This window comes from Haliaeetus albicilla, chromosome 6, assembly GCF_947461875.1.
Source record: "Haliaeetus albicilla chromosome 6, bHalAlb1.1, whole genome shotgun sequence".
NCBI lineage: Eukaryota > Metazoa > Chordata > Aves > Accipitriformes > Accipitridae > Haliaeetus > Haliaeetus albicilla.
In genome coordinates, this window is record NC_091488.1 from 39,307,676 (window position 1) to 39,335,261 (window position 27,586).

The following is a 27,586-nucleotide window of genomic DNA, read 5'->3' on the forward strand; positions in this document are numbered from 1 at the left end:
AAGTTGCTAGACGGGTCACATCTACCTTACGTGGCGCTCGTGCTGTGGGTCTCCTTGAGGCTGTTATGTACTACACTGTGGCTGTAACACTTTGCTGTAATTTTTGTGTCTTTTTTATTTCAAAATATCTGATATGAAAACTCTGTTGTGGCCCATAAAACTGTTTGTATAATATGAAACTTGAAGGTGTGTTACATGCCTTGGGACATGGCAGAAGGACAAGGAGGAGGGCTTTGAGGCTGTAGAGCCTGTTGGGATAGTGTAGGAAGACTGCACAGGAGGAAGAGACCCAAATCCAGCTTCTTACTGGAAGCAGTCCTTGGTGTGTGCTAGGTAGCTAGGTGTTCTCCTGGTGCCTAGGCATTGCTGTGGAGATGCTAGCTGGCCTTGGCCAGAAGTATGCTAAAAAAAGCTTGCTGGCAGTTTAGCATTATGGAGAGTCGGTGGTCCAGCATTAAACCTTGCTCCGTGTCCCCAACCTATTTAGCAATACAGATGTAGTAACAAAACTCCAGTTTCATTCAGTGGGTGTAGGTGTGAGGTTTAAGTACAATATTCTGATGTAGGACTTTTCATTCTGAGTAACAGGGGAGAAGGGACCAAGTGGTCACGGATGCCTATGTGCCTGAGTTTTACCTTGTCCAGGGCAGACGAGCCCGTGATTAGCACAAGGTCCTGGAGTACCTGGGTGTGCAGACAGCATATCCTCAGACGTTGCATATCAGAGCTTGGAGACACAACCAAACCTGCACTAGGCTGCTTTCTTGGCAGAGGCACAGGTGGACAGGGGCGAGAGGAATACCGGCAAAACAGTACAGTAAAAAGACACCTGAAGCAATAAAAAGGATGTGTAGGCTGATTCTCCAAGTGGGGAAGAATGCTCCTGGCTATAATTCCGACAGCCTAATTTGACTTACGTCCTTGAGGCTACCAATCTGTACGGGCAAGGTACATCTGAAGGCCTATGCTAGAAGCATCACGTGGGTGGAATTTAGGAAGCTCTGGGCCTGTTGATATATATTTTCTATTGTGTGGTTCAAGTTTCTTCTTTTCTGACATGTGAGACAGAACTGCAGCCTGTCGTGTGGAGCAGGAAATGCTTCTGCTGTGCTGAGACAGGTGACAAGGAAAGTGAGAGAGAGGCTGTCCCACAGCTTTGGCAAAATATGCTTACGTAAATAGTAATAATCCATAAATTAAGGGAGACGCAGCTCAAGCTGTTTACTACCAGGCACCAAGATATACTGACTCATAGCCCAGCCGGGCAAATTTTAGTTGGGCTCCTGAGATATTTGCTTTGCAGTCTTACTGTTGTTTCTATTTTCAGTCCTTTTTTTCTTCAGTGCAATATGTGTCTTCACACATATTCCTCCCATTTCCCTCCCTCCTACAGTGAAATTCCTAGGTACGAGATGACTAGTGTTATCTGGGCATAAAAAAGTATCAAAGACACCTCCTCTTCATCCTCAGCTGAGGGCTCCAGGGAAATCAGCGGAGGCAGAAGCGTAAGCTTCCTCTGCCTACAGGATGCTAAGTAGGCATAGCCGCACATACGTATAATGGGTATGTAACATATATAAAATCCTATTATTGCATATTAAATTATTTTTATGACAGCTTCAACTAATAACTGGGGGGGGGGGGGGGGGGGGGGGAGAAAAATGGCATTTATAACCAGGATAATTTTGCTTCACCACGTCCCACGACCAAGTCCCAGAAACTTCTCAACATACGTTGTCAGTCCGGAAACTCCTTCTGCACAAAAGTAACCCGGACCTAAAGCTACGCCCGGGCCAGTAATAACTCACTCACACCCAGCGTGACTCCGCGCCGCGCACCCCCCACCGCCCCGGGGCACCCGCACCCGCGGCCGCCGCTGGGGACGGGGACGGGGCTGCGCTTACACCGCCGCTCCGCCAGGTGGCGGGGCCGAGCCGGGCGGCGCGGCGCGGCGGACGGAAGTGCTTGCGCGACCCGTACCCTCCCGGCGTGCCCCGGGTGTCCGGTGACCCCTTCCCTCCCCTCCCGCGGGCGGCGGTGTGAGCGCGTCATGGCCGCCTCGAAGCCCGTGGAGGCGGCGGGAGGCGGCGGCGGCACCGGCGGCACGGGGTTGTCGCGTTGGCAACTGGCGTTGGTGCTGGGGGCGCCGATTCTGCTGGGCGCCGGCGCGCTCTACCTGTGGGGGCGGCGGGCGGCCCGCCGCGGCGGCAAGGGGGCGAGCGAACGGAAGACCCCCGAGGGGCGGGCGAGCCCCGGGCCCTGCGGCGGCGGCGGCGGGCAGCCCGATGGGCCCGGGCACGAGGAGATGGTGAGCGCGCGCCGGCGGCGGTTGGCGCGGACCCCTCCCCGCCGCTGGGTGTGAGAGGGGGGGAGGACGGGGGGGCTCATCTCCGCCGCCCCCGCCGTGGCGTGGGGTGTCGGGGCCCGAGCTCGTGGGGCTCGGGACGCGGGGGTGGGTGTTCAGCCGCCGGCGGGGCCGCCTACAGCGCGGCGTGGGGCGGGGGGAGGATGGCCGGCCGGCCGGCCGGGCTGCGGTGTGCGGGAGGCAGGGCCGGGCAGGCCGCCGGCCCGGTCCGAGGAGCGGTTGTCCAAGCGCCCGCCCGTGTGAGGGGATGCAGCGGGTGCGCCCGGCTGGCCGCCTGCCCGGCGAGGCGTAAACCAGCTGCGAGGTCGGCCCGTGGAAGCGCGGAGCGCTGGGGGAGCCGGGCGTTCGCGGCTTTTTCGTCGCCCTGCTGCGGCTGGTAGTGCTTTGTTCAGAGTGCATGTGTGTGTTCAGTCCCGGTACTGGTGCTTGGAAAAGTACGGTAGTGAATGCGTCGTGTCGTGAAGGACACGTTGACCAGGTGAGTACGGATCTGACAACGTGCTGCTGCTGGGTGAAGGTACTTCTGCTTCCGAGGTGTAGAATAGCTATGAGTAAGCCGCTTCCCGGAATAGTATTTTGAAAAGGAAGTCTGTGAGCTGTCGTGTGTTAGTCTGAGATGCTGGGTACAGAGGAGTGGAAAGAAAACACAATCAAAATCTATTTAAAATGAAATATTTTCAATGAAAAGACAAAAGCCATACAGTTCAAGCGACTGAGGCTTCAGAGTAGAGTTTGCCTAAATAGATATGCTTTCAAAACTTACATTTATCCTGTTATACTACCATTCTGAGAATTTTCAGATAAAACGGTCTATACAAAAATTGAAGGACAGCATGGAAGATCAGAGTCCAGATCAGATCCATGATTCTCTTGTATACCCGTATGTGGAAAAATGCCTCTGAGATGCACTTTCTGCACATCTGCAGTCACAGATGTACCGTGACGGTCACGTTGTATTACTGAGGTGAGGTTACAATTGACAAGTATGTTTAAAGTGAATTTGGCAAACTGATTGGCTTTGATAAGGAAATTCCATTAAGATACTCCTGCATTTTCTTCTCCCATTCTTGTGTACTACCTGAAATGCTCTGAACTGTCAGACCACAGTTTAAACTTCCTGTCTGAAATGACCAGGAAAGAAAGAAATCAGCTTCTGGAGATTGAAAAAGGTCAGTTTTAACCTTGATCATTTCAGTGATGATTAGTTTTACACGAGTGGGCGCACAGTGGCAGGAACACATGGGAGTGGTGAGGAGGGTGGCAACTTCCGTAGCTAGTGAATCATAGGTATCCTCAGGCATTCCTGGAAGTGTAGTGAGCTGCAAAACCTAAGCTGGACCTGGAGGCAGTTACTTGAATGCAGCGATTTGTTCCTTGATGGGCAACAGTACTGAGCAAGTAGCCTACAGAGGACAAATTCAGACTTTGTTTACTGTGGTAACTTTGGCTTGTGGCTGCAAACAGCATCTGGCATATTTATGGCAATGTGCTTGCTATGTGTGAGCTCTGGTTTGCAGGCTACTTGTGACCTTTATGTAGCAGCAGTGACTTTGCTGTTAGTATGTTATCTCTGGGTTTCTTGATTGTATTTCTGAATTGCTGTATATACTATCAAGTGGTTTGTCGTCATTCTGTAGTTGTACTTTAAGCAAGCACTTAAAACATGTAGAACACTTACACAGCACTTGATTTAAAATATTGTGTGTCTAGCTCTTTCAGATTGCTCCACTAATTAAATTACTGGAAGAATCTATGCATCTAAGAATAAGTATATGGTTGAGTGGTATGATCCAGAGTTCCTTCAAGAGTGTCACTGCTTATACAATACAAGCAATACATACAAGCAATGAGAGATATTACTTAGAAAAGGTGTGGAAGAGGGTATCAGATTTGCCTGATTACGTGAGATAATTGTCTAGCTAGTCAAAATATGGCTGCAGCAATGTGGCTGCAGGTTCCCTTGACTGCTTTATGTGTGTGGGGAGGATTGCCTTCCTGTTCCTCATATTCAAAGTGGTGATGCCATGTAGATTTTATGTTTCCACACATTTTATTAGTTACAGATATTATTGATAAGACCCTTGATTGAAAATACAACCATTGCAGATGCTTTACTTGTTAACTACCTGTGTTGTATTGGTCTGCCTTTCTAATGTGGTGGGGTATTTTTTTAAACTCAGTCGGGTTTCAAATACAAATCTGTACGGTGAATAAGAGCCGGTAATTCATTTCACAGTCTAAACACAAGAGGGAAGTCTTTCAGAAAACACATAGGTCAATAATGAATGTGCTACTAACAGCTCTATGTGTGTGTTTGTGGAGTAACTATTCTTTTACTCATAAAGGTAGCTTAGGACTCAGACTTTTTTGTGCATTTCATTAAATCAGCTTCTGTATCCATTTGATCCTCTGTTTACTGTTTCTGAAGACACGACCTTGAACTTTTTTGTTTGTTCTTTGAAAATATGTAGGGTCTTTATTCAGACTTCTTACTACTTTGCATGCAGTTCAAGCTTTTCTTTTACCTGCTGCAGAGGTGTCACATCTTTTCCCCAGGCTGTGTCTGCACTAGAGGATTCTCCTGGCATAGATGCACTGGCCAAGTGTGTGATCTGTGACTGATGTTGAGTTGGCAGAAGCCCTTAGCATAGGTGCTATATCGGGAAAAGCTGAACTACTTTTGAGATTCCTTCCCCTGTAAGCACAGCTCCTCGACAGTACAGTAAACTGGTATTATTGGACCAGTTAAGTGCCCATGATAAAACTGCATCTATGGATAACTCAAAGGTCGAGAAGTTGAATTGCATCTGTTAATTACAAAAGTTGTCATTGTTTCTTATAATTTAGATGGAATGTGTTTTAATTGCTCAGTAAGAGCAGTTGCTTTTTACGTGCTCTCTTAGTTTGTAGTGAATGTTGCATAACTTAAACATGTTGGAGAAGTAAACTGCATCGCATTTTTGCATTAATTGATTAATGTTGATTCATGTTTTTTACCTATACTGTGATAACTTCTTAGCAAACTTATACCCTCCTTGTCTGACAGGAGCAAGCACTGGTTAATCAGTGAGGTACTGTGTTGGTTGCTTCAGTATTTTTTTCTCCTTAGTTGAAATCCCTTCCTTTTGCAGGTATGTGATAGTCCAAATCTCACCACTTAACTCTTTCAGCAAGTTCCTAGGCTAACCCTGTGTTTTTGGTATGTGAGCGAGCATCGAGCAGAGATTCTTGAATTGTTTAGTCAGCCGTGTGGCATTGTGTATTGCAGACAAAGCCGTTTGGGTCCACAGCAGTTCGCTGTCTTTGCACATTTTCCTCCGAGTTGGATATAGTCCTTGAGTGCCGTGGTGGGTGAATGTGACCACGCTCCTTGGCTTGTGTGGTGCCACATACCAGGATTAACAGCCAACTTGTATGGCTTCTTTCCAGTACCTATTTTAACAGCAATTGCTGAATGTTGCCTGTCTCACTGCTCTGACATTAGATCAGTATATGAACGAATTAAACCCCTTTGTCTAGGTATACTTATGTTGATACTTATTCTGAACTGATCTAAGCAAAGTACGTAAAAAGTAATTTCTGTTGTACTGTGCACCTGTTGCCTAGTAAATCTCACTACCAACCTACTGTAAGTCTTCTATGTTTCATGCCGGCTGTATTGGACAGGTGTGGAAAACTCTTAAACGTGTATAATAGCAGTAGAACAATTGCTGGTAGGCGTGAATGGCAAACTTATTTGAAAAGGAAGGTGCACTGATGGAGAATGTTGACAAATTGTACTGTAAACTTGAGCTTAATTATATCTAACTATTATAACACGTCTTTGCTTGCGCTCTGAATTTACATCTTGAGCTCCTGTGGACATACTTTTTCTCATAGTGGTTTTAGTGCTAAGGAGAATCTTAAAACCATTTATACTTGGTTAATGCCTTTCAGTATAGGTCTGAGATAAGACTCGAGATGAGCGTTAGTCAAAAAAAAAAAAAGGTATTCAGTACCAGCAGGTATTCAGAAAGCAACACCTTTTTTTGGTAGCTGGCCTCGTCAAGAGGGTCTTCTCACTTGGAGAAGAAAAAAAGAGGTCTAGACCAGGGGTTTTGTTGTTGTTTTGGGTTTGTTTGGGGTTTTTTGCAAGTTGATGGATTAAGATGGCTGAAACAGTAGTCCCCCTCCGTGTCATCTGTCAGACAAGGGCTCATGCAAATCCTTTTCAACCAAAAGAAAACGCTGAAACTCGCTGCTCATGCTTCTGTTCTGAATCACTGTCATCACTGGCTGGCAGCAAATTTCTTGTTCTGCTTTATAAAACAATCTCCCTCAAATACATAAAGTTCTGAACTGCTAGTTTAACCATATTGGCATTAACTGGGAGTTACTAAACTTTATTATTCTTGCAGCTGGCAGTCTGTTGCTGTTAAGTTGGTGGTGTTTGCATGCAGTTTCTGAGCAGTTTCTGAACGTTTTGTGAGGAAAGCACATTTGCTGAGGTTAAATTAACAGTTAAGAAATTTTTGTCAGTGCTGTCTAGTCTTTATTAGCAAACTGCTTGTTTAGTTACCTAGATAAACTGGGTGCTTCTCAAATACACAAGTGCCCTTTGGCTTAAACTCTGTTTTAAGACTTGTTAGTGAAGAGTTGCTGAAAGCGGTCGTAAATACTGAGATGTTATTTTTTACGTAACTGCAGATAACTTCTGAGCTATTTGTTTATACTACCTTGGCAGATAATTGATTATGAACTTCCATTCATTTTATTGAGCTGGTTTGCTTGTTGCACAGATTCTTTGACCGAAGATGACAAACTGTGAGAGCTTTTCTTGCTATATATGGACCTTCGTCTTAGGGACAAAAAATGTCCAGTGCATCACATAGAATGACAATGCATCAGGTGAGGAGAAGCAGTGAAATTGGAAAATAATGTCTAGAATTACTACATTTGCAAGAAAATGGAAGAAGGAAGGTGTGAGGTTTTTTGATTACTTGTGCTTGAGGTACATGAAGTTTGCTTGCATAATCAGTTTCTTATTTGTGTATATCTTCAGTGTAGCAATTGAGAAGGACTGGAGGGCTGAGAAGCAGCAGCTTACAAATCTTGTCAGAGTTAAATGTAAGGCTTGACAAACTCTTTAAAAAGCTGATCTTATGTTAAGAATTTTCATATTGTTATTTGTGCTATTAAGAAAAGGTATTGACATGAGTTCTTTAATATCTTTTTTTTAAAAAAAAAAAACAACCAACCCTCCCCAACAACAGCAAAAAAACCCCAACAACAAACAACAAAAACATACCAAAGCAAAAGAAAAGACTCATGAGATTTAGCTTTTCGGTGTATTTGACTTCATCAGGTTATACTGCAGTTAGTTAAGTTGAATATGTAACTTCAACAGAAATTATTAAGCTTTTTTGAAAAAAGAATGGTTATGAATATTCTTAAAAATTTCACAAAATTAAAATAAAAGCTGTATTTTTGTTTTTGTTTGTTTTGTTCCATAAGTTGATCAGTTGTATACCAAAGTTGTAAATTAATCCACTATTTTCTGCTATGTTTTCTATGGTAAAAGAGTTTCATGATTGCGAAGAAAATAAATCTCATCAGGATCATTATTTTAAAAAAGAGTTGAGTTTAAAATTCAGCATTGTGTTTTATCACCATTTGGGCTTCAAGACATAGGTACAACATTTTGTTATTTTTAATGCACAATTTCTATACCATCTGTGTGGGATCCATTTTTCATGGGTGTGAGATGCTAAGTGACTATTTTTTCATCTAAGCCCTTATCAGAATGGGCTTATTGATGATACAGAGCTGTATCAGCCCTTGTGTTTAAAATGTCAGCCATTCAATTCAATGGTGTATTGCATGCATACCAAGGACTATAGCAGAATAGCGTGACTGAGGTTGCAGAGATAAACCATCTAAGAGCTAGGAGTCTAGTTTAAGGCAGCATAAACAAACAAAAAAGTTGATTTCTTTCTTGCCATGGGCATTACTGCTGACTTTATTACATGATAGCATGTTGTGCTCTAACTCCTGACTCCCTGACTCCAAATTTTTTGCATCATGCAATGCGTGGGGCAGAGAGTAACCATGGATTAGCATCTATTTGGTGATTCATTTCTGTATAGTTGGTTGTGTGGTCTGTGGTCCTACTACTATTATTGAAAGCTTACTCTGATAACAGAGTTCCTAATTTTAAGGGGTTTTCCTGTGGCATCATGCCTGTACTCTTTAAAGTTTTTGGTCCCTGTTGCATCAGTTAGGCTTGTCTGAAGACTTCGTGCTTCCCAAGAACCAACAGAGCACCAGTGACAGCCCCAGAACTACAGATTTGCTTCCAGTTACAATTCCTGTCCCACACCTGACACTGGAGCAGCCCTTGCATTTGGATATTATCCAGTAGTCCTCATCTGTAGTGTGTGTCTATGCAGGGACTGCAGTGCAGGGCTGTCAAAGCGCATAGGATGGAGCAGATGGACTGGTCAGCCTGAGGCACATATTGGGATAATAGATCCCTGGACTAAAGGAATTGGCAGTGATCATAAAATAGTAATCTAGTTGTAGCATAGGCTTAATCTCTGCAGTCTTAAGTAATTTTCATACTGGGAACGCATGTATGAATGTTACAACATGGCCCACATCTTGTGGTTTTCTTTTTGGTACCAAGGAAGTTGGAACAGCACTGAATTTTGTAGATTATTTCACAAAAACATTTCTAATGTGGTTTGCTGTAGAAATGCAGAAGGAAAAATTCAAGCTGACTTTCATGCATTTGTCGTCTGCATATGCATAACCCTTCCCTTAGCTAAAAGAGAAGCATTGTTGTATTGGGAGCTAAATTTAGGACATACTTGAAGTAAATGTAACCTTTTCAGACTTGGATTAAGTTTTAAAGAAACAACTTACCAAATACACAGTTAACTTGGCTCTCAGTAAAAATATTCACACTCTAGTTCTGGTTTGTGTATCCATAGAGTTACACGCAGTGTACGAAAAGGGGTGAAGTTAATAATCCGTTATCAATTTGAATTTAAATCATTAAAAACCAAAAATCTAAAAGCCGTGCAGATTATCTTGTTCTGTGAACAATGGAGATGGTGCAGATTGATTTCCTATAAGCCCTGTGATTGGTGACCTGTGAGAGAAGAGCTTTTCTGGCAGTAGGGATATTTAAGAAATTCCCTCCCTTATATGGTTTCATTTGTAAGTCTCTCCCCAGGAGAGTGCCTGTAGGATACTTTCATTCTATTTGGATGCCTGTTTTTATGTTGGAACTAAGGCTGGTACCCATTATCTGATTCTCTCATGCCATGATTGGAAACCCGGCCTTAAAAGAGGGAGTTGTACAGCAACTGCTGGATTCCCTTCAGGTTTTCAGTTTTAAAAATCATTTAGATGCTAAAAATGATCAAACTGGCGTGAAATGAGCAGACGTTAAGGGAAACAGGCTGATGAACGCAAAGATATTTTCAAGTTTTTCTTACAGCAATCTGGGTGTAGTTTGGCGCTGGTGGACGATGAGGGGGGAGAGGAGGCAGAAGTATGGTCAAAGAGCAGCATTGACAATTGCCAGCGAATCCTAGATGATCTTTTCAGTGCATGTGAATCAACAGGTGACATGTAGTGAATCCTGCAGCTATTGTTTAAGGCATTACTCCCTGCCCCCCCGGCCCCCCCCAGTTTGTATTCTTTGCCTCCTCAGAGATGTTGGTAGGATGGCATGTGTGCTCATACCTCTGTTTGTTTTGGTCTGGCAGGGTAGCCTGAACTGCCCCAAAATGTTGATCCTTGAAGCTAGGCTGTGAAAGAGGACCAGAAATCCAGAAGATGAATGTTAGGATCTTTTGCAGCTCTCTACTTCCTGAATCTAGGTCATACTCCTTTGATAGAGGGAGGTTTTTTACATCTGATTCCTTATAAACCACAACATTTGATAACTGATCTGTAAATCTAGGGGTTACAGGTAGTGATGTTGGTTTCTACAGAAATGCAGGTGATAAACAGGTGATGCAGAAAGTAAAGATTAGTTTCGCAGGGTCACGGGCCAGTTAGCAAAGTTTTCCATCCTCTGTTAAGAATGACAGACCATGATGGTCCAGCACTTCGTATTAGCGTTTGGATGAAGCAGGTTCTGTGAAGCTGTAGAGGAGTTAGCTGTAAAGCTAACTAATTCATCTAGTGTATGGAAGGCAAAACAGCTTTGTTTCCTACAGGTTTTATTCATCTTGCTCAGTAGGTCTTTCCACAAAGTGTTTTCCATACTTAATTCATAGTCTGCTGAGTCAGCTCTGGTCTTACAGGCAGAAAACATTTCCTATTCGAATTGCTTTGAGGGCTTTGTTGTCTTCACATATTTAGTCTTTGGAGAAATAACTTATCTCACTGGTTTTTGTGATCACCAGTCACATAAGATTAAAACCTGTTTAGCCTTCCAAAGGGAAATCACTGCATTGTTTCATACCATTGTAGTGAATCTTTTCAAAAGTTTGTCTCCTATCTGATATACTTGCGAAAGAAAATCTGTTGTGTTTTTCCAGGAAATGGAAGGAGTGAGATTTTCAGAAGTCTAGGATAGATTTTACCACTCAGATCCATTTTGTATCTTTGAAGATCAGCCCTTAAGTGCATAGCTTGCGTGCGGTGATGCTTTTCTTATTTGAACTGACCTATCACTTTCTTTTTCAGAGCCCTCTTGATAGAGCCCAAGCAGCCAAGAACAAAGGAAACAAATATTTCAAAGCAGGAAAATATGAGCAAGCTATTCAGTGTTATACTGAGGCTATCAGCCTGTGCCCTCCTGAGAAAAACCTTGATCTTTCGACCTTCTATCAAAATAGAGCAGCTGCCTATGAACAACTGGTAAGAAATGAAAAATAATTATATGTTTATTCTTAAAAGTTCAATTGTAAATTGTGCATTTTGTCACTTTTGTCCACTGAAAGATCCCAGGTGGTGATAATCTGCCTTCACAACAAGATGCCATTGCTTGCAGCTGTTTTTCACTAGCTTGCCATACTTTTCCACATACAAATAAAATTATTTTCTGTTAACTGTTCCCAGTCTATCTTCGGTAATTCTCCTGTGTCCCTTTCTTGTAAGACAAGGTTTTAATTTCTTATCCTCTGGAACAATTTTCTTGTATATAAGTTAATTTTGCTTCTCTCTACTAGAGTGTTTCTTTAACTGTTAGGTGAAAGGCCAAATATTTTGGAAGGGTCTTACTTCAAAATTAAACAAAAAAGGCACAGAAATCCTACTAAAGCCCAAGACCTGAATTTTGCACATGTGGAAGTAACATTTACTTGATAGCTGAGTATACTTGATAGTAGTTATAGAAGTCAACAAGTGTTTTTTATTATGGTATCAATAGATTTGCTTATGAGGTCAGGTTGGTGAGCTATATAAAGGAGTGGAAAAATTGGCTTTGTACAGTCTGAAGTATCTAGTGAGAGACTGTGTGATTAGAGAAATCAAGTCTTGATAGTTAGAGGAGCGATAAAACAGTTCTTGTCTAATCAATTACTACTTATAATGCTAATTCATGCCATAATGAATCCCAGATATATGTGGTTCCTCTTTCGGTTGTTAGAAAAGCCTGTTTTGATAACCAGTTTTGCAGATAAATGGATTTTTAGTTCTTAATATCCTTGACCAGCTCTACTCCTACATATTAATTTATCATCCCTTTGTAGTAACATAGTGTAGTAAATGGAAATAACAAATTAAAAAAAAAATTGTTTTAGCACTTTGTTAAACTTGTTTGTTGGTTTTCATTATGCTTTCATCTTTTTTCTTCTATTTGTTTTGTACCAGTCTTTCAGTCCCAATGTTACCTCCTGCAAGCATCTTCGCATCAACTCATTATCTTCTCCCATATGCTTTGTACAACTGTCTGGTTTCGTTTTTGTGTAGGAATTTCTTTTCTGTTTTGTGACTCTTCTGGTGCAGGTGACTTCCAGTGGTGCCTGGCAGTTTCTTACTGAGAAACTTGCAGAAATAGAAGCAAGCAGGTAGAACCAGAGCCCTGGGAACTGCAGCTACTGTTAGGTGGGCATGACCCTGGAGTTGGTAGTGGAAAGCTAATACAATGCAGCTGAGTAGGGCCTCTATCACTGTGTTGTTTTCTGCCCACAGCAAAAATGGACAGAAGTGGCACAAGACTGCACAAAGGCTGTTGAGCTTAATCCTAAATATGTAAAAGCTCTCTTCAGACGTGCAAAGGCTCATGAGAAGCTAGACAATAAGAAGGAATGTTTAGAAGGTGAGTGTTTCTTGATGTGTATACTTAAAAGTGGAGTTAGCTCAGGCACTTTGGAGATGGTAACTTCTGGGATTGTTTTGTTTTTACTTTTGTAACTACAGTAATACAGAATTATTTATTTAAAACCATTCATAGCTACTGTAAATACATTTTCTTCTCTTGTAAGAAGAAACCCTTTCCCATTTTTCAATCTGTCATCTGCTTACATCTGAAATAGCTGCTGAGAAATTGATGTTATTATAGCCACTCAAGGTATTCTTTTTCCAGGGAACTCCCTATGTTTTAGAATAGAATTCATCTAACATGTTGAGTGGATAACCCAGACAACAGTTGTTCCACTTCCATAGAGTAAACAAACTTTCTTCTCTGTTTGTTTTGGAGAAATGGTACTCCTGCAGAAACCAGGGTGGTTTTGCAGGTGGAGATCCATGGTCAGAGACAAGAGCATTACAATCATTTAAATGCATTTGGCGGGTAGGTAGGATACCTACAGGAAAACAGATTCAGTAGTATTTTGTTCTGGTGTATTACTGTTATGAAAATTGGAACAGATTTAACCTTTTTTTTTTTTATTATTGACACTATGTATTTGGCAGAAGCTACTGTGTCAAATCCTTCCAAATACTATTCCTAACAGAATACATTTTAAACTGTCAGGAAGATGTGACTGAGAAGCCATGAAAATTAAGGAGAACTACAGGTTAGGTGTGTTGTCTGAGGGCACTTTTGAACTAAGGGACACTGCTTGAAAGGACCCATTTAAATTTCATCCAGTGAAATCATTCCTGCTGATGTAAGGTTAAAAGGCAAATGAAATTTTCATCTGTGCTCACTACCAAAGAATGCAGCAAACAAGGCAGTGCTCTGACTGGCAAATCTAATTGTTAAATTAAATTAGTTTCATTATGTGTAACAGCTAAGAATTAGGTCTGCTAAATTAGAAGATAAATAAGATGTGGAAATTTTATTTATCTGCTGGTAGAATGCTTTTCTGCCCGATAAGACCATAGTGATTAGAAAAGGACTACTTAGGTCATTTAGTGTAGTCCTTTGCAATCACTAATTGACTCACAGCTGCATTTCCAGAGTGCTGTAATAAAATCTAAACCTTAAGTAGTTGTGATAAACTGACAGATGATATAAGTCCCAAGAAAGATCAAGTGTCCCTGCTATAGTAGGATAGCTTTTAAATGTAACTCCTTTTTAATGTTAGTAGCAATAATGTTTGTAGCAATTATTTTCAACCTTGATTTGTGTTTGGTGTTTAGCTTGCAGTTTTTTCAGACCTGAAAATTACTTTCTTTTTCTGAACCACACTGGTTTTCTAATACAATACTGCTTTTACCTGCCAACCATCTATGGCCAGTAAAATCCGAGGAAGTAGGGTGTGTCCATGTAGTGGAGGAAATAAAAACCAAACAAACCCAAAACCCACCACCACCAGCAGCAAAAACCCCCTCCAGTGATCCCTGGCAGTATAATTTGGGAAGATGTTGCTGCTTCACCTGAGTCCGGGCACTAGTTTATGGCTGCCTGCTTTGGGCAAGCTGTCTGCTAAGGTTGTATAGCACAGTATTACTGCACGCTCTCTTTCACGCTTTTTTCTGGGTGTAGCGTGTTTTCCCAGGGACTCCGATGTGCTTCTTGACCATGCCAGAGTTGTGGGGAGTTTCTGTATAAACGATGGCATAATAGTACCTATAGCAGTGTAGAATTACAGAAACTGTACTAAAACTCCAGGGTAAGACACTTGCTTTTCAAGTGTACTCAAACAATACACTGCTTGAATTTCAAGTCCAAACTCTGTTCATCTTCACTGATGTTTAAGTGAAAATTAAACAGGAAAAATCAGTGGTAGTATTGCATTAACTAGAGGATCCAGAGAAGTAATGTTAATGTACCATAAGAGTGCTTTTCACACTGCAAAGCTTGCAAACCCATTCAGGCAGCAATGGGTTAACATTTGCAGAGGCTTCTATGTGTGAAAGAAAGTGATGTGATAGGGCTAGCGATTTAAATAGGCCAGCAAGGTATTTCTCTTAAACTTGCTCCATTCCAAAGTCATGGAGGTGAGCAGAAAAATGTGATATATAATATGGGAAGATTTCTGAAACTGGGGAAGAAGTGAGATTTGATGGTACTGAATGTGAATTTTAAAAGTAGAAAATCAGGACCAGTCCCAGAAGAGAAGCTGTGTTAGCACTTTTAATGTGAACATAATATGAACATAATTACTGTCCTCAAAGTTTCAAATGGTGAAAGCCCCTGCTGGAGGTATACATTTTCACTGTTCATCTAAGTGTGTTTGTCTCTAGATAAAAACATGAAGATAAAAATAAATGTAATTTCCTTCATTCACTGTCATGAGGTCCTTTTATCACAAGGAGATCATTTTGGATACAAATTTGTATCTTGGAAAACATGGTAAATACAGCAGACTGCAAACAGAGTCTTTTACCCTCAAACAGGATGTGTATTAGTTTGGCAGTGACTTACTGTGATGGTGGCACTTTTTAGTGTACTCCAGTGACTATCAGAATTTGGTTTTAATCTCACTTTTGTATGTTGTTTCCTAGATGTCACTGCAGTCTGCATTTTAGAAGCTTTCCAAAACCAGCAAAGTATGTTATTAGCTGATAAAGTTCTTAAACTCCTTGGAAAGGAAAAGGCCAAAGAGAAATACAAGGTAGGACTTGTGATATTGCTGACAAATTCTGATTTCACCTGACTGGTTGTTGAAATGTTAATTGTAGGCGTTCTGTCAATTGTTGTAAGCAAGTCACTGTCTTCATCTGCTGAAGTGTAAGAATCGACATGAACAGTTTTGTACAAAGCTACTATTGTACCGATGTATTCCTTTGGAACATGTCCAAAGTTTTTGAAACCTCAGTAGGGAAGAGAGGTCTATTTCTAACACTTGTTGCCCTTTAATAATAAAATTTGTTATGAATTCAGGAGACACCCTAAATTGGTGTGCTGCCTTACATGGGACTTTTCTGGACTTGCAACATAATGGAAACAGGTTATGTTGGAACAGCAGTAGCCAAATGTTCGGTTGCACATCAGGTGGTTGAGTTGGGTATGTGTGTTGAGATAGGAAGCTATATAAATAATAATTGAAAATGTGTAAAAATGTTGGTTCCATATGTAATGAATAGCTTAAAATGAGAGTAGTGATGATTGAGGACTTTTTCCCCCAGGTTATTCTTGGTTTTATAAATAGAAATTTCATGTAGGAAAGATTAAGTTAACAGCAGAATTCCTATGTTTTAGAAAGTGTCAAAATAATACTGTTTTAAGGTTGGTTTTTGGAAAAAAAAAAAAAGAAATTAGGAAAAGCAAAAAAGCATAGCTTAAAAAAAATATGCAGCGTGAAGTCACATCTTTTTATTAATGGTCAGACTTCCTGATTCGGTCTCGAAAAATATGCCTTCATCTCCTAACTACCACAGATTACTTGCGATGTTCAGTCGCAGGCTGTTTCTGTTCCATTTCTGTAAATAGGTGCTCGTACTTGTACTTTTCTATTTTGGCACCTGGATGTCTTTGCATTGATGTTCAGAAGCTGCAGAAAAGAGAACTATGGAAGTATAGGGGTGGCCAGGAGCAGTCATTTTAAGTGGCTGTAGGTTTACAAAACAGTTGGGACAGGTATTAAAACATTCTCACTTGTTACTAAAACATTCTTGCTTGGTTTTGATGATGGTAGTTGAAGTACTGAAATCCATGTTGGTTTTGAGATGCTGAATTTCTTTCCTATAGAAGCTCATATAAATGTGTGGTGTCAAGGTAACAAAAATGAATTGTGCTATTAGGGTGGTGGTGGCAGCATCATAAAATAGGTGTGCTTCAAATGGGCAGTATTGTGATAGAACTTAATAGAGAAATTCAGAAGAGTGCATTCAGACTTTTCTTGCAGGAGAGATTGAATTGTAACTCTTGTGTGCAGTGTTCATTTTGAGCAGGAAATATTTTTTTGGCTGTAGAAAGGATTTTGTACCTGAGAGGTGTTACTTCTGGGACTTCAAGTAAAATGTGTGGTGTCTGGGCCAATCTCCACGTAGAATTAGGATATTGCCTCATTAGTCTTCGATGTAACAATAGACATCAGCTTCTCTTGGATGAGTTGGAGAAAAGGGCAAATTGCCATTCATAATCTACTTGAATTGAGGCTCATGCTTAAACTGCCAGCTTGCATTTTTCACCCTATTTATATGCACACATACTGCTTTAGTACGTCTGCCCAATGTCTTATGATATCCTAAGAATCCTCATTTCTAGCCACACGTGCAGAAAGATACTATCTCCCTCCTCTCTTGAATATCTTCACTTTATTTCTACCGGTGGTGGGTATTGCGTTGTGATCTGAAGCTTAAATAATCCCTAAATGTCAAACTGTCAAATCAAAAATATCAGACTATCATATGAGATAGTGGAAAGTCATACATTGGTTCTTTCATGAATGAATTTTTTTTTATAATCACATTTGTTTATCCACTTCCATATTTACCATCTGATCTTACTATCTAATGACTTGAAATTACATTTCTCTGTTTCAGAATCGTGAGCCTTTGATGCCCTCACCACAGTTCATTAAATCCTACTTCAGTTCTTTCACAGATGATATAATCTCCCAACCTTTGCTTAAGGGTGAGAAATCAGATGAAGATAAAGATAAGGAGGGAGAGGCTTCTGAAGTAAAAGAAAAGTGAGTGTACAGTACAGTTGGGAATTGTTTGGTATTAGAATTAAGTTCTCAGTGATTTTGACATTCTGCTCAGTGTAACTTGCTGTTGTTTTTATAGTAATTGGCATGGGAAATCCTGTGGTAATAAACTGAGCCTATGAAATGAGATCAGTATTAAAAATGAAACTTTTACAAAAGCTGACTGGCTAGTTCCAAACTGTAGGTGGCTTCGATCCATTAAACAGAGGAAGGACAATGAGATTGGGAATATATGCTGAATATTTCCTACAGTATCATAGTAAATCTTAGGAGATGGGAGGACTGGAGAGTGCTGAATGATGCTTCTGGAGAAGGGAATGTTTTATACTGAAGGAGAGTTTCAAGGAAGAGAGCAAGTTAGTCTTTGGATTGGAAGGGAGAAGACAAGCTAGGAAAAGGGTCTTTGTTAATGAAGACTATGAATTTACAGCAACCGAGGCCGAAAGGGTGTTTTATCTTTCTGGAATCAGATTGCACATAAATGAGAGGTTTGTTCTGACAAAGAAAAGCTTGAGCTTTTTCTTTTTTTGAGCGAAGCTTGAGCACCACATGAACGGTGCTTTAACTTACTACGCTGCTTTCCAGTTTATTTTTGGAAGATATTGCTGCTGTCAGTATGGAAACCATTGCAAACACCTTTAGGAATTTCATGGGGTTTTTTAGGTGAGATAGAATGTCCTGATCTACAGGCAGATTCACTGAATCCAGGACACTTAGCTGAGGACAAGGCAGTGCTTACTGTAATTTTTGCTGTGAAATCCTTTCTTCCACATATAAACTGCACATTGCTAGGTTTAATATTTCACTTTGCTGACCTGGAATTCCATCCCACCCCTCTTGTTTTAAGGCAGAGATTACTGCTGTCCTTAATGTGAAAAAAATTTCAAGTGACAAAGGAAGCTCAAGTTCAAGAGCTTTAAAACATTTTTCTTCTTTATTTCTAGTGTAATTTGGCCATTCTTTGTCTAAATTATTTTCAGTCTGCGATGGCTTCATCTAGGAGTATTTGTAACTTTACTTATTATGCTGGTGTTGTAACTGAGTATAGCAAAAGTTAGTATTTGTATGATTTAATGAAAAATCTGAATTGAAATTGCAATGTTCAGTGAATGCATGTGTATATATACAACTGTTCTTACATCATTTACAGCTCTGGCTACTTGAGAGCAAAACAATATATGGAAGAAGAGAACTATGACAAAATTATCAGTGAAAGCACAAAAGAAATTGAAGCGAAGGGAAAATACATGGCAGAAGCTTTGCTTCTGCGAGCTACTTTCTACTTACTTATTGGCAATGCAAATGCTGCCAAACCAGACCTAGATCAGGTCATCAGCATGGAAGATGCAAATGTGAAGGTAAGAATCTGTCACAGCTGGGTTTGTAGTTTGGGTTGAGAAAACATAGAAGTTAGTGATAAAGTTGCAGCATAGTTTAAGAAGTTGTTTTTCCAAGTTTCCAGATACTTCAATGGGAGTGTTCTGTTTTATTTACTGTTTTGTCCTTTTATTTCTGACAAATGGCTTTTTCAGTGGCTTGTTGATTTTTGTGATAGCTGTGCTGAGCAGTACAAACTAAAGAACAGAGGAAGTTGAATGAATTGGAACTTTATCCAGTTGGAAAAATCAGTTCATAGATAAGAGAAAAACATTATTTGTATTTGCATATTGAACTGCTTCATAAAATGTTGATGTATTTGTAAACATAGGGAACCTGTCTTACAAAGAATTTTGGGGTGGGGATAAAAATCCACTGAGATGAAAACATAGGCTGACATATTTGAAATTAAGCAAGGGAGTTGATTCATTTAGAGTCAATATGAAATTTATTCCTGCTTACAATGAATGAAATTTGTCAGTGGGAGAAACCAGTCAAATGAAAAATTTACTGTTATTGTAAACAAAGCCTTAAATCTGGAGGAATGTTGAAGTGGCTAATGCTTCTTCGAACTTTTTTTACAGCTCCGAGCTAATGCTCTTATAAAACGAGGAAGTATGTATATGCAGCAGCAGCAACCTGTGCTGTCCACTCAAGACTTTAACATGGCCGCTGATATCGATCCTCAGAATGCAGATGTTTACCACCATCGAGGACAAGTAAGAAACATTAGAGATTTTGTCCCAATGCTTGAATATTTCAATATATACTAAAAGAAAAATAAAGATCAGTACATCATCGGAGGCACTTTATACTGTTTGTGGCAGAAACCCAGCAACTCCTAATTTGGAACTGTTGCGGAATACACGCACAGTCTAATTTGCAGCTTCAGGTCAGGCAGAAGCAGTTTATTTCTGTAGCTATAGGAAAGAACGCAGAGCGACAGAGGTTCAACCCTCTATCAATACGAACTCTGACTTAAAAGTACTAGGGCTTATATACATTTACAGCAGAGATAAACTGCTCTGTGAAGGGACCTGATACGGCAGAGCAGCATCTGCATAGAAGGAAGCTTTGTTACAGCGGATGTAACGTGTGTTCCTGATAACTCAGTATCTGCAGCACTGCGGCCTAGACTTGCATCTGTTCAGCTCGTCCCTCTCTGGCTTGTGATGCTGCTGAGTCCTTGACTAATTTCTAGACCTAGAGAGGCCTGCTTCCACAGAACTGTAATATAAAAGGTGCTGGAAGAAAAAAGGAAACACTACCATATGCAGATATGCTAAGTCGTATTCGTAAGGAAGACTTCCACGGATCAAGTGCCTGTCTCCATGAATTCATTAGATCACTTTAGTGCTCAGAAGTGTTATGTGTTGATTGAAGGGAATGAAAGTTTTCTGCAGATGGAAAGTTAGTGTTTTACAGTAACTTCACAGTAAAGAGAACAATGAAGTGAGCTCCACTCTTGTAGAGGAATGAGAATGTCAAAAAAAAAAAAAAAAAAAAAGCTGAAATGCAAGCTGGGAATGTCTCGACATCCAAATAGTCCACAGGCACTAACTACAGCGAGGCAAAGCAACTTGAGAAAATACGGCATAGTTTTGGAGACTGGACATAATGCTAAAGCAGTAATGGCAACAGCCTAAAATGCAAGTATTCCCAATCCCTACACATGGACATTGCCTTTTTGTGTATGAAGCCAAAGTTTCACTGGTGGCTTTGTTATTTTATGGCAGTGATTTTTAGTCATGGGTTTTGTAGGTTTCTAGGCAGTTCTAACACGAACTGGAGACGATATGAGTAACTGACGCTAACAGAATTATCACTTAAATGTCTGAAGCACAGATTAAATACAGAAATAGGATTTTCTTTCATTCTGGCTAGCTGAAAATCCTGCTTGACCAAATTGAAGAGGCTGTGGAAGACTTTGATGAATGTATCCGATTGCGACCCGATTCTGCCTTGGCTCAAGCACAGAAATGTTTTGCTCTGGTAGGTAACATCCTTGTGTTTATCTGGGTGCTCTTTCTTTTTAAAGAGTTCTGGAAAACATATTGTGTTTCTCTGTTGTATTCCAATTTAATGGAAAAGTAGGGCAACAAACATCTCAATATCTTTTAATAATAAGGTAAAGAAATAGTAACAGTTTCTTCAGTTGGAGTAAAGGTTTGCTGCTTTCATTTTGGAAGTGTTCATTGTTCAAACAGTAGGTCATCTTTTCTGTTTTGTAGTAGAGGAACCCAAATCTTCACTCTAATTGTATCATGTAAAATTGATATAAATAAAGATTTAATGTTGTGGAAAATGGTCATCTTCAAGAAATTGGAAACAAACTATGTCAAGCTAGTACAATGCCTCTGCATGCAGGAATCTTCTGAGGACAGCTTTGCATGGAGTGAACAAGGAGTAATTCTAGGCTTGGAATTTCTAGGCTTTTGAAATAGAGGGAGGTTGTTGGCAACTATCAGGCATAATGGCTTCCTTCTTTCACCCTCTCTCCTCTCCAAGTCTACTCTACCAGAGACTTGGACAGGTGGTATGTTCCTAAAACCAGATTTGGTAGGATGTACTGGCACATCACCTTTTGGAACTTGTAATTGTTATGATGCATGCATCTCTTGGGGAAATGGGTAGGGGTCTGATAAGCCTTTTTTTTTTGGCATGTTGTTTCATTTTTTTCTTTCCTTTTTTTCTTTTTCTTTCTCGAATAGTATCGCCAAGCTTATACAGGAAATAATCCTTTGCCTGTGCAAGTAGCCATGAAAGGCTTTGAAGATGTCATAAAAAAATTTCCAAAGTGTGCCGAAGGCTATGCACTCTATGCTCAGGTATATTTTTCTCTCTCATAAAGAAAATGCTGCATTCTCTTGCACCTTTTATCTTGAAAAACATACGTTTCTTCAAATAATACATGAAGATTTCTGAGAATAAGTTCTGAGATAACACATGCTGTCTTTAATAAGCTACCTGAATTTATGGGTATGGGTATTCTGGGGTAGAGAAAGTAGAGGGGGAATTGGTGTAGCAGAATATAAGTGTTGAGAGTCAAGGGTGGTTATTAGGAGACAGAGGTCTGGCGTACATTTCACCTTGAATTCCTGCATGTGTGTGGCATCTCACTTGATGGATGTCAGGGATTCACTGGGTAATTTGGGAGTTAAATGTGTGGAACTAGAGTAACAGTTTTGTTCTGCTACAGGTGATATGTACTGGTCAAGCAGAGTTTATTACAGATGTTCAGAGTACGCTTGTAACAGAGACTGAAATTTCTTCTCTAAGAAAACATACTGCTAGTTCTAGTATGAAGCATGAGATGTTCTGATTTTAAGTAGGTAGGCAATATGGATGCATTTCCTTTTGAAAGAAGTATATTTGAAAAAGGAAGAAGTTGAGACTTGCAGGTACAGGCTTTTAGAAGGTTTTTACTTGCAGTACACTTAGCACGTTGCTTGTGGATCTCCCATTACAGATGGTACTGTGATCAGTAATTCGTGCACTTAAAGCCTAGCAGCTTTCTTCTAAAAAGCCTCAATTTTGAAACTCAACTCTGATAACTGATGTGCCTGGCCTGCTTTACGATAAGAGATCTATATCCAATCTCACATTGTCAATATGGTTTTAATTAGAATTAGCCTAGCGCAGAGTGCATGTTTTGGTTGTGTATTGACATATAGGTTTCTCTTTCGATGCAGGCACTAACTGATCAACAGCAGTTTGGCAAGGCCGATGAAATGTATGATAAATGCATTGACCTTGAGCCAGACAATGCCACTACATATGTTCATAAAGGGTAAGTATTGTTTGTGATCCTTTTGGTCAAGGGCAGTTGGCATATTTAGATGAATCAGCCTGAATTGAATGTTTGTGTTTAGAAGTTTAGCCAGGAGAAATAACTCTGTGAAAACATTTTAGTGCTGTTAAATGCATTTCTACAGTTTCTCTTGACTAACCTGTAAATAAGTTTCAGGAAAGTTTCATTCCTGTTTATTCCTAATTGAGTATCTACTTGAAGTGTATCTGACTTTTACTTTAGCCCTATCTTAATTTCAGCTTTGCGCTAAAGTTTTCTCTTTCATAAAACAACTTTTAACAAGTCTTCTTGGGAGGAATTTACCTTTCTTTAGAGTCATTAAACAGGTAACATGGCTTATTGAAAGTGACTTTCACAAACATGTTTTTAAAAGCCATGAAGTTACTGTCTGCCCTGCATTAGGAATTAAATACTTAGGTGATCAGGGTTTTGGGAAGAGTATGTGAAGTTTGTTCTAAATTTTCTTTCTCTTCTAGTTTACTTCAGCTCCAGTGGAAGCAAGATTTAGACAAAGGGTTAGAACTCATAAGCAAGGCCATTGAAATTGATAACAAATGTGATTTTGCATACGAAACCATGGGAACGATTGAAGTGCAAAGGTAACGTTAAATTGCAGTGTTAAGAGTTCTTAGTTACTTTTGAAATTACAGTAGTCCTTTAGATTTCCTTATGGCTTTTAAGTCATTCTTAAGATCTTCTCCCCTGTGCTGTGCAAGGCCAGCTCTTACCTGAAGTCCCGATTTCTGTTCTCTAACTCTTAGGTAAAGCCTTCCTTTCTCTATGGCATAATTCTTCTTTATGATCTGACAAGTTCCCCTGTTCACCAGTTTCATACTTACTGGACAGATGAGTCTGTGTATGTTTAAATATATCCCTCCTGTATTTGAAGTGACTTCCTTGATCATTACTAGGCTTCCTGTGTATCTAATGTAGTCCTTAAACATACTTTAGTGGACCATTTGTACTGAGGATCCTGAGCTATACTCTCAAGCCTGACGATTTGGGTTTAATTCCAGCAGGACTGCAGTGTGCAAGTTCACAGGGTAAAGTGAAAAAGACTAATGCAATATTCTGTAACAGTGCATTGTATTACAGTTGTGCAAAAGTTTGGGGTGTAGCTGAGAATATAGTTGAGTCTTTTTTTTTTTTTTACATGTCTAGCCATCAAAAGGACAGACAATTAAACTGTTGCCATGAGAAATTTTGCAAGCATTTCCCATTTAAATAACGTGAGCTCTTGTCTGTGCTACTTTTCCTGTTAAGTACACAAACTCTTTTCAAGGGAGATGAGAGTTCATTTAGTTGTCCCAGCATTATCTTTGCAGTAAACTTAGTGTCCTGTGGAGAACATTTTATCCCCCACTACCACCCATGGGGGCTCTCAAGGGGAAGGCTGTTTAAAGCTGTCCTAGTTGCTTAGGCTTGGTAATAGCTTCTCTCGGTTTGCTCATTCATCATCATCGCAAGTTCTCGTGGTGGTTCCTCCTGAAGTCCTTTTAAGCTGTTAGTAGTGGAGAGTGTAAGTCCTGAAGGAAAAAAGATGCTGTAGAGATGAAAAGATTGCTTTGCCAGTCTTAACTGGACTACATTTTGGTTTATTTCAGAGGTAATCTGGATAAAGCCATTGAAATGTTCAACAAAGCTATCAACCTGGCCAAATCTGAAATGGAGATGGCCCACCTCTACTCACTCTGTGATGCTGCCTATGCCCAGACAGAAGTTGCAAAGAAGTATGGATTGAAGCCACCAACACTGTAAAGAAACGAGGAGGAAATGACCTTCTAAAGTAAAGTTGCCCACTTCAGCCAGCCCTAAAGATGCTGTTGCAGACCATGTTGAATGGTGGAACTTAGTTTTTTCCCGTTCGTGGTGTTGTCATTTGCTACATCTGTTAAATGTTTAGGTGTTGTGGGAGTGGTTGTTCAAGGAAGTATGCAGTGTTGCATCTTGTTCCTTCTGCAGCAAAAACCTTAAAGCGTGTTAAGGGAAATAAAGCTGCAGGGGAACAAATGGAAGATACTTTGGCCATGCAAATAAAAACTTCACACTGGTTCATTTTGGGTGATTATGTTGTGGGCGATTTTTGCTTTATCAAACAATATTACAGCATGTGGGTTTTTTTCCTGTTGATTTTAAATGTAATACTAGTCAGTGCTGTAAAATAGGTTTCTTTTTTATATGCAATTAATCCTTGAGGGTTGATTTTAATTTTGCAAAAAGGAAAAAATTAATTTTCAAAATGTTTAATAATAGAGGGGTTTTTTAAGTCAGTAGATGTGGAGAGAATCCCTGTAAATATATGCAAGCATGCACAATCTTCCCTTAAAGCCCCTCTCACCCTCTGCATAACTTACTTAGAAATAGTCCTGTGGCAGCTATTAGGGAATTAATTTGATAGTCCTTATCCTCACCCCAGAAAGCCCTAACATACTGTATAGGAGAGCTAGTAAAAAGGTTGGTTGGGGAAGGAGGTCAGGTAACACTGCTTCAGTGTAGGTTTTAGTGTAAGAAAGGCTGTGTTCCTGTGCAGCAGTCCTTACTTGAATGTCCCAGGAAATTGTGCTGGAGGGGTTCAGAGGGACTTGAACAGAAAGCACTGCTGGGAGTAGAGCTGCCAAGGTAAGGTCATGCTTGCATACAATCTTCGTAATCTCTGATGCTCTCGCTTAAATGTAACAGCTAATAGACAGTCTAAATTCTCTTCAGTCTCTAGAGACTGCTGTGTTCTGATCTGCTCCTTGTAATAGCCCCGTTGCAGGATTAAGTGAGGTAAGTAACAAAGCATAGCCTAAAACTTCAAAAAATGGATTTAGAATCTCTGCTGGTTTCCTTGTTCATTAGACCCTGTCTTATCCAAGATTACAAATACTGTAGAAAGGAATCAACTGTTCTGCAAATAGCAGATTGGCAAATTATTAAATACTAGTAATAACTGTCTTCCTCTAGCTAGGAACTTCACAGAGGGCTCTCTTTTTTTGGGTTGATCTTTCTGGTATGGAAGTCAGTTGGTCCATCTGGCCTCTCCCTGGACTGAGGTGGCTGGATAAACCTCATGCAAATACTTAACTGATGTAGCTTAATTTACGATATACTAATTTAGGCTTCTTTCCATCCTGAAATCATAGATTTGCTTGTGCTGAATTGTCTAATGTATTTCATCTTTTAAAGAAATGAACCATGCTGTGGTCAAACTGTCTTGTTCTCTAGTTGTGCCACCATATAGCAGCAGCTTGTATTTTCAACTTGACCTTCCTTTCTCCCAGCAACTACAGTTGAGAATTCAAACGGTGGAGAGTAGACATAAAGATTTAATAATTCTATTTTAGTTAGCTCAGTAGGTGATCTGAAATAAGTGTTGGTGTGGAATTGAAGGCATTAGAAGGTACTGGCAGCTTCTAAGGGCACTGCACATAACAAGTGTCAAATGTCTTCTGGAACTTCCAATCTGCATCAATTACCTGAGAACAAAAATATGCCAGATTGACTGATGCATCTGTCCTGTTCTCCTGAGGAGTTTTTATTCGCATGGCCTTATTTACATTGGCATTTTCTCCTCTTCACCCCACCTGTACCCCATTCCTTACCCCACCCAATCAATTAAGGGAAAAAAGCATGTGCTGTCAAATACTAGCATTCCAAATCATCAGACTTTTGCCTGTTCTTGAACTAGTTTGAAACTGCACTGAAAGGATGCATTGTCTGTAATTTTTTTTGTAAATGACGTATCACCTGTAAACGGAAAAAATAAATATTACCTTCAAGTATCTCTCTCTGACATGTATAAGAACAGGTTTTGATGAAAGTGTTCTCTGCAGTGGTGCTCTCTGTGCTTATTTGAGGTTGCCCTGAATCTAGGAAGAACTAATAATGACTGGCTCCCTGTCATCTTCTCTCACTTCAACCTTCAAGAAAAAATGAGGAGGAGACCTGGAATTAACACATCTTATCTCTGATTGCTTCCATCACCCACAGAGGTATGATCTTGAGAGCTGAAGATTACAGGGGAAAGGAAATCCAGCCAGGAAAGCTGGGAATCCGAGTAGCTGACACCCTGTTAATGTGTGTATGCAGGTGGATCCCTTTAGCGAAAGGATTTGGGTTTTTTTAAATGGCTGATATAGTTGAGGTTTTGCTTTAAGCCAGGTGGGCATGTGGACTTTGAGAAAAGCTTTCTTTAGTGGGGATTGAGAGCTGAAGTGAAATAAGTATTACTGCTATTTAAAAAAAATAAATGTTGAAATAAGATAGGAAGCTAGTACTGAAGACTTGGATAAACCTGGTGTATCCCAGAGACTCTGGGAAGTTGCTTCTAGATGTAGTTGTCTTGCGTCTTAATTCTGATTATGTAAAATCCCTGTTTTTCATGTTAGAGACAAGTTTGCCAAAATGGAGATTAGAAGTTGTGACTTGCATTACTAGGATCTAATTGCAGATTGAAAGTGAAGAGGGAACTAACATATGCTAAGGAGCTGTACTGTAACTTACTCTGGAACTATTAAGAGCAGCTTAGGTGCAGCTTTAACCAGGCTTCCCAGCTGCAGTGGTAATAACACTGCCCAATACAACAGGCATTACTGTGTTTTCTGCCATTTATTTAGAAAAAAATTAAATTCTTGCAGGCTGAAATTCTGGAGCTGTTTCAGGGTTGTTACTGGCTGGTTTTGTATACTTACAGAATACTGGTGCATATGTGTAATATGGATACTTAAAGTGCCTGTTTTCTACCAACACAGAGATTGAGTATTGACTGCTTCAGGTATTATCTAGCAGAGAACTGATTGTGTACTTTTTTTCATTGAAACCCCCCAAAATTCAGAGTCCTCTTCTGTGTGGATTGCACTGGAAACCCCTAAAAGATCCTCCTAAAACAAGGTGCTTAGATGTTGTCCTGACAGACTGAAGAGGACTGAGCTCATGTCACCTCTTCAGCCGAGTGCACCAAAGTAGCTCGCTACAGCTTTTCATCCATTCTCTTCATTTGGGATGCCAGGGGAGGAGGGTCCCGGCCACGGATTCTGTTGTCTGTTGCAGACTGCACTTCGCATTTTT

The 27,586-nt window shown here is 40.3% G+C and overlaps 1 protein-coding gene across 1 annotated transcript; it reads left to right on the forward strand.

Moving 5' to 3' along the window:
* The first annotated feature begins 2,000 nt into the window (after nucleotides 1-2,000).
* On the forward strand, nucleotides 2,001-26,301 carry TOMM70 (translocase of outer mitochondrial membrane 70). Its single transcript, XM_069785710.1, has 12 exons — nucleotides 2,001-2,308; nucleotides 11,048-11,221; nucleotides 12,497-12,623; nucleotides 15,200-15,309; nucleotides 17,183-17,331; nucleotides 18,500-18,707; nucleotides 19,311-19,445; nucleotides 20,611-20,718; nucleotides 21,438-21,554; nucleotides 22,419-22,516; nucleotides 23,014-23,136; nucleotides 24,142-26,301. Exons 1-12 carry the CDS (start codon nucleotides 2,051-2,053, stop codon nucleotides 24,293-24,295), a joined length of 1,761 nt encoding a protein of 586 aa, XP_069641811.1. The 5' UTR covers nucleotides 2,001-2,050; the 3' UTR covers nucleotides 24,296-26,301.
* The last annotated feature ends 1,285 nt before the right edge of the window (nucleotides 26,302-27,586 follow it).

Coding starts and splice junctions, on each gene's coding strand:
- TOMM70 (XM_069785710.1), top strand. CDS start 2,051: ATGGCCGCCTCGAAGCCCGTGGAGGCGGCGGGAGGCGGCGGCGGCACC. Junction 11,222..12,496: donor CAGCTGCCTATGAACAACTG/GTAAGAAATGAA, acceptor TTCTGCCCACAG/CAAAAATGGACAGAAGTGGC. Junction 18,708..19,310: donor TGGAAGATGCAAATGTGAAG/GTAAGAATCTGT, acceptor CTTTTTTTACAG/CTCCGAGCTAATGCTCTTAT.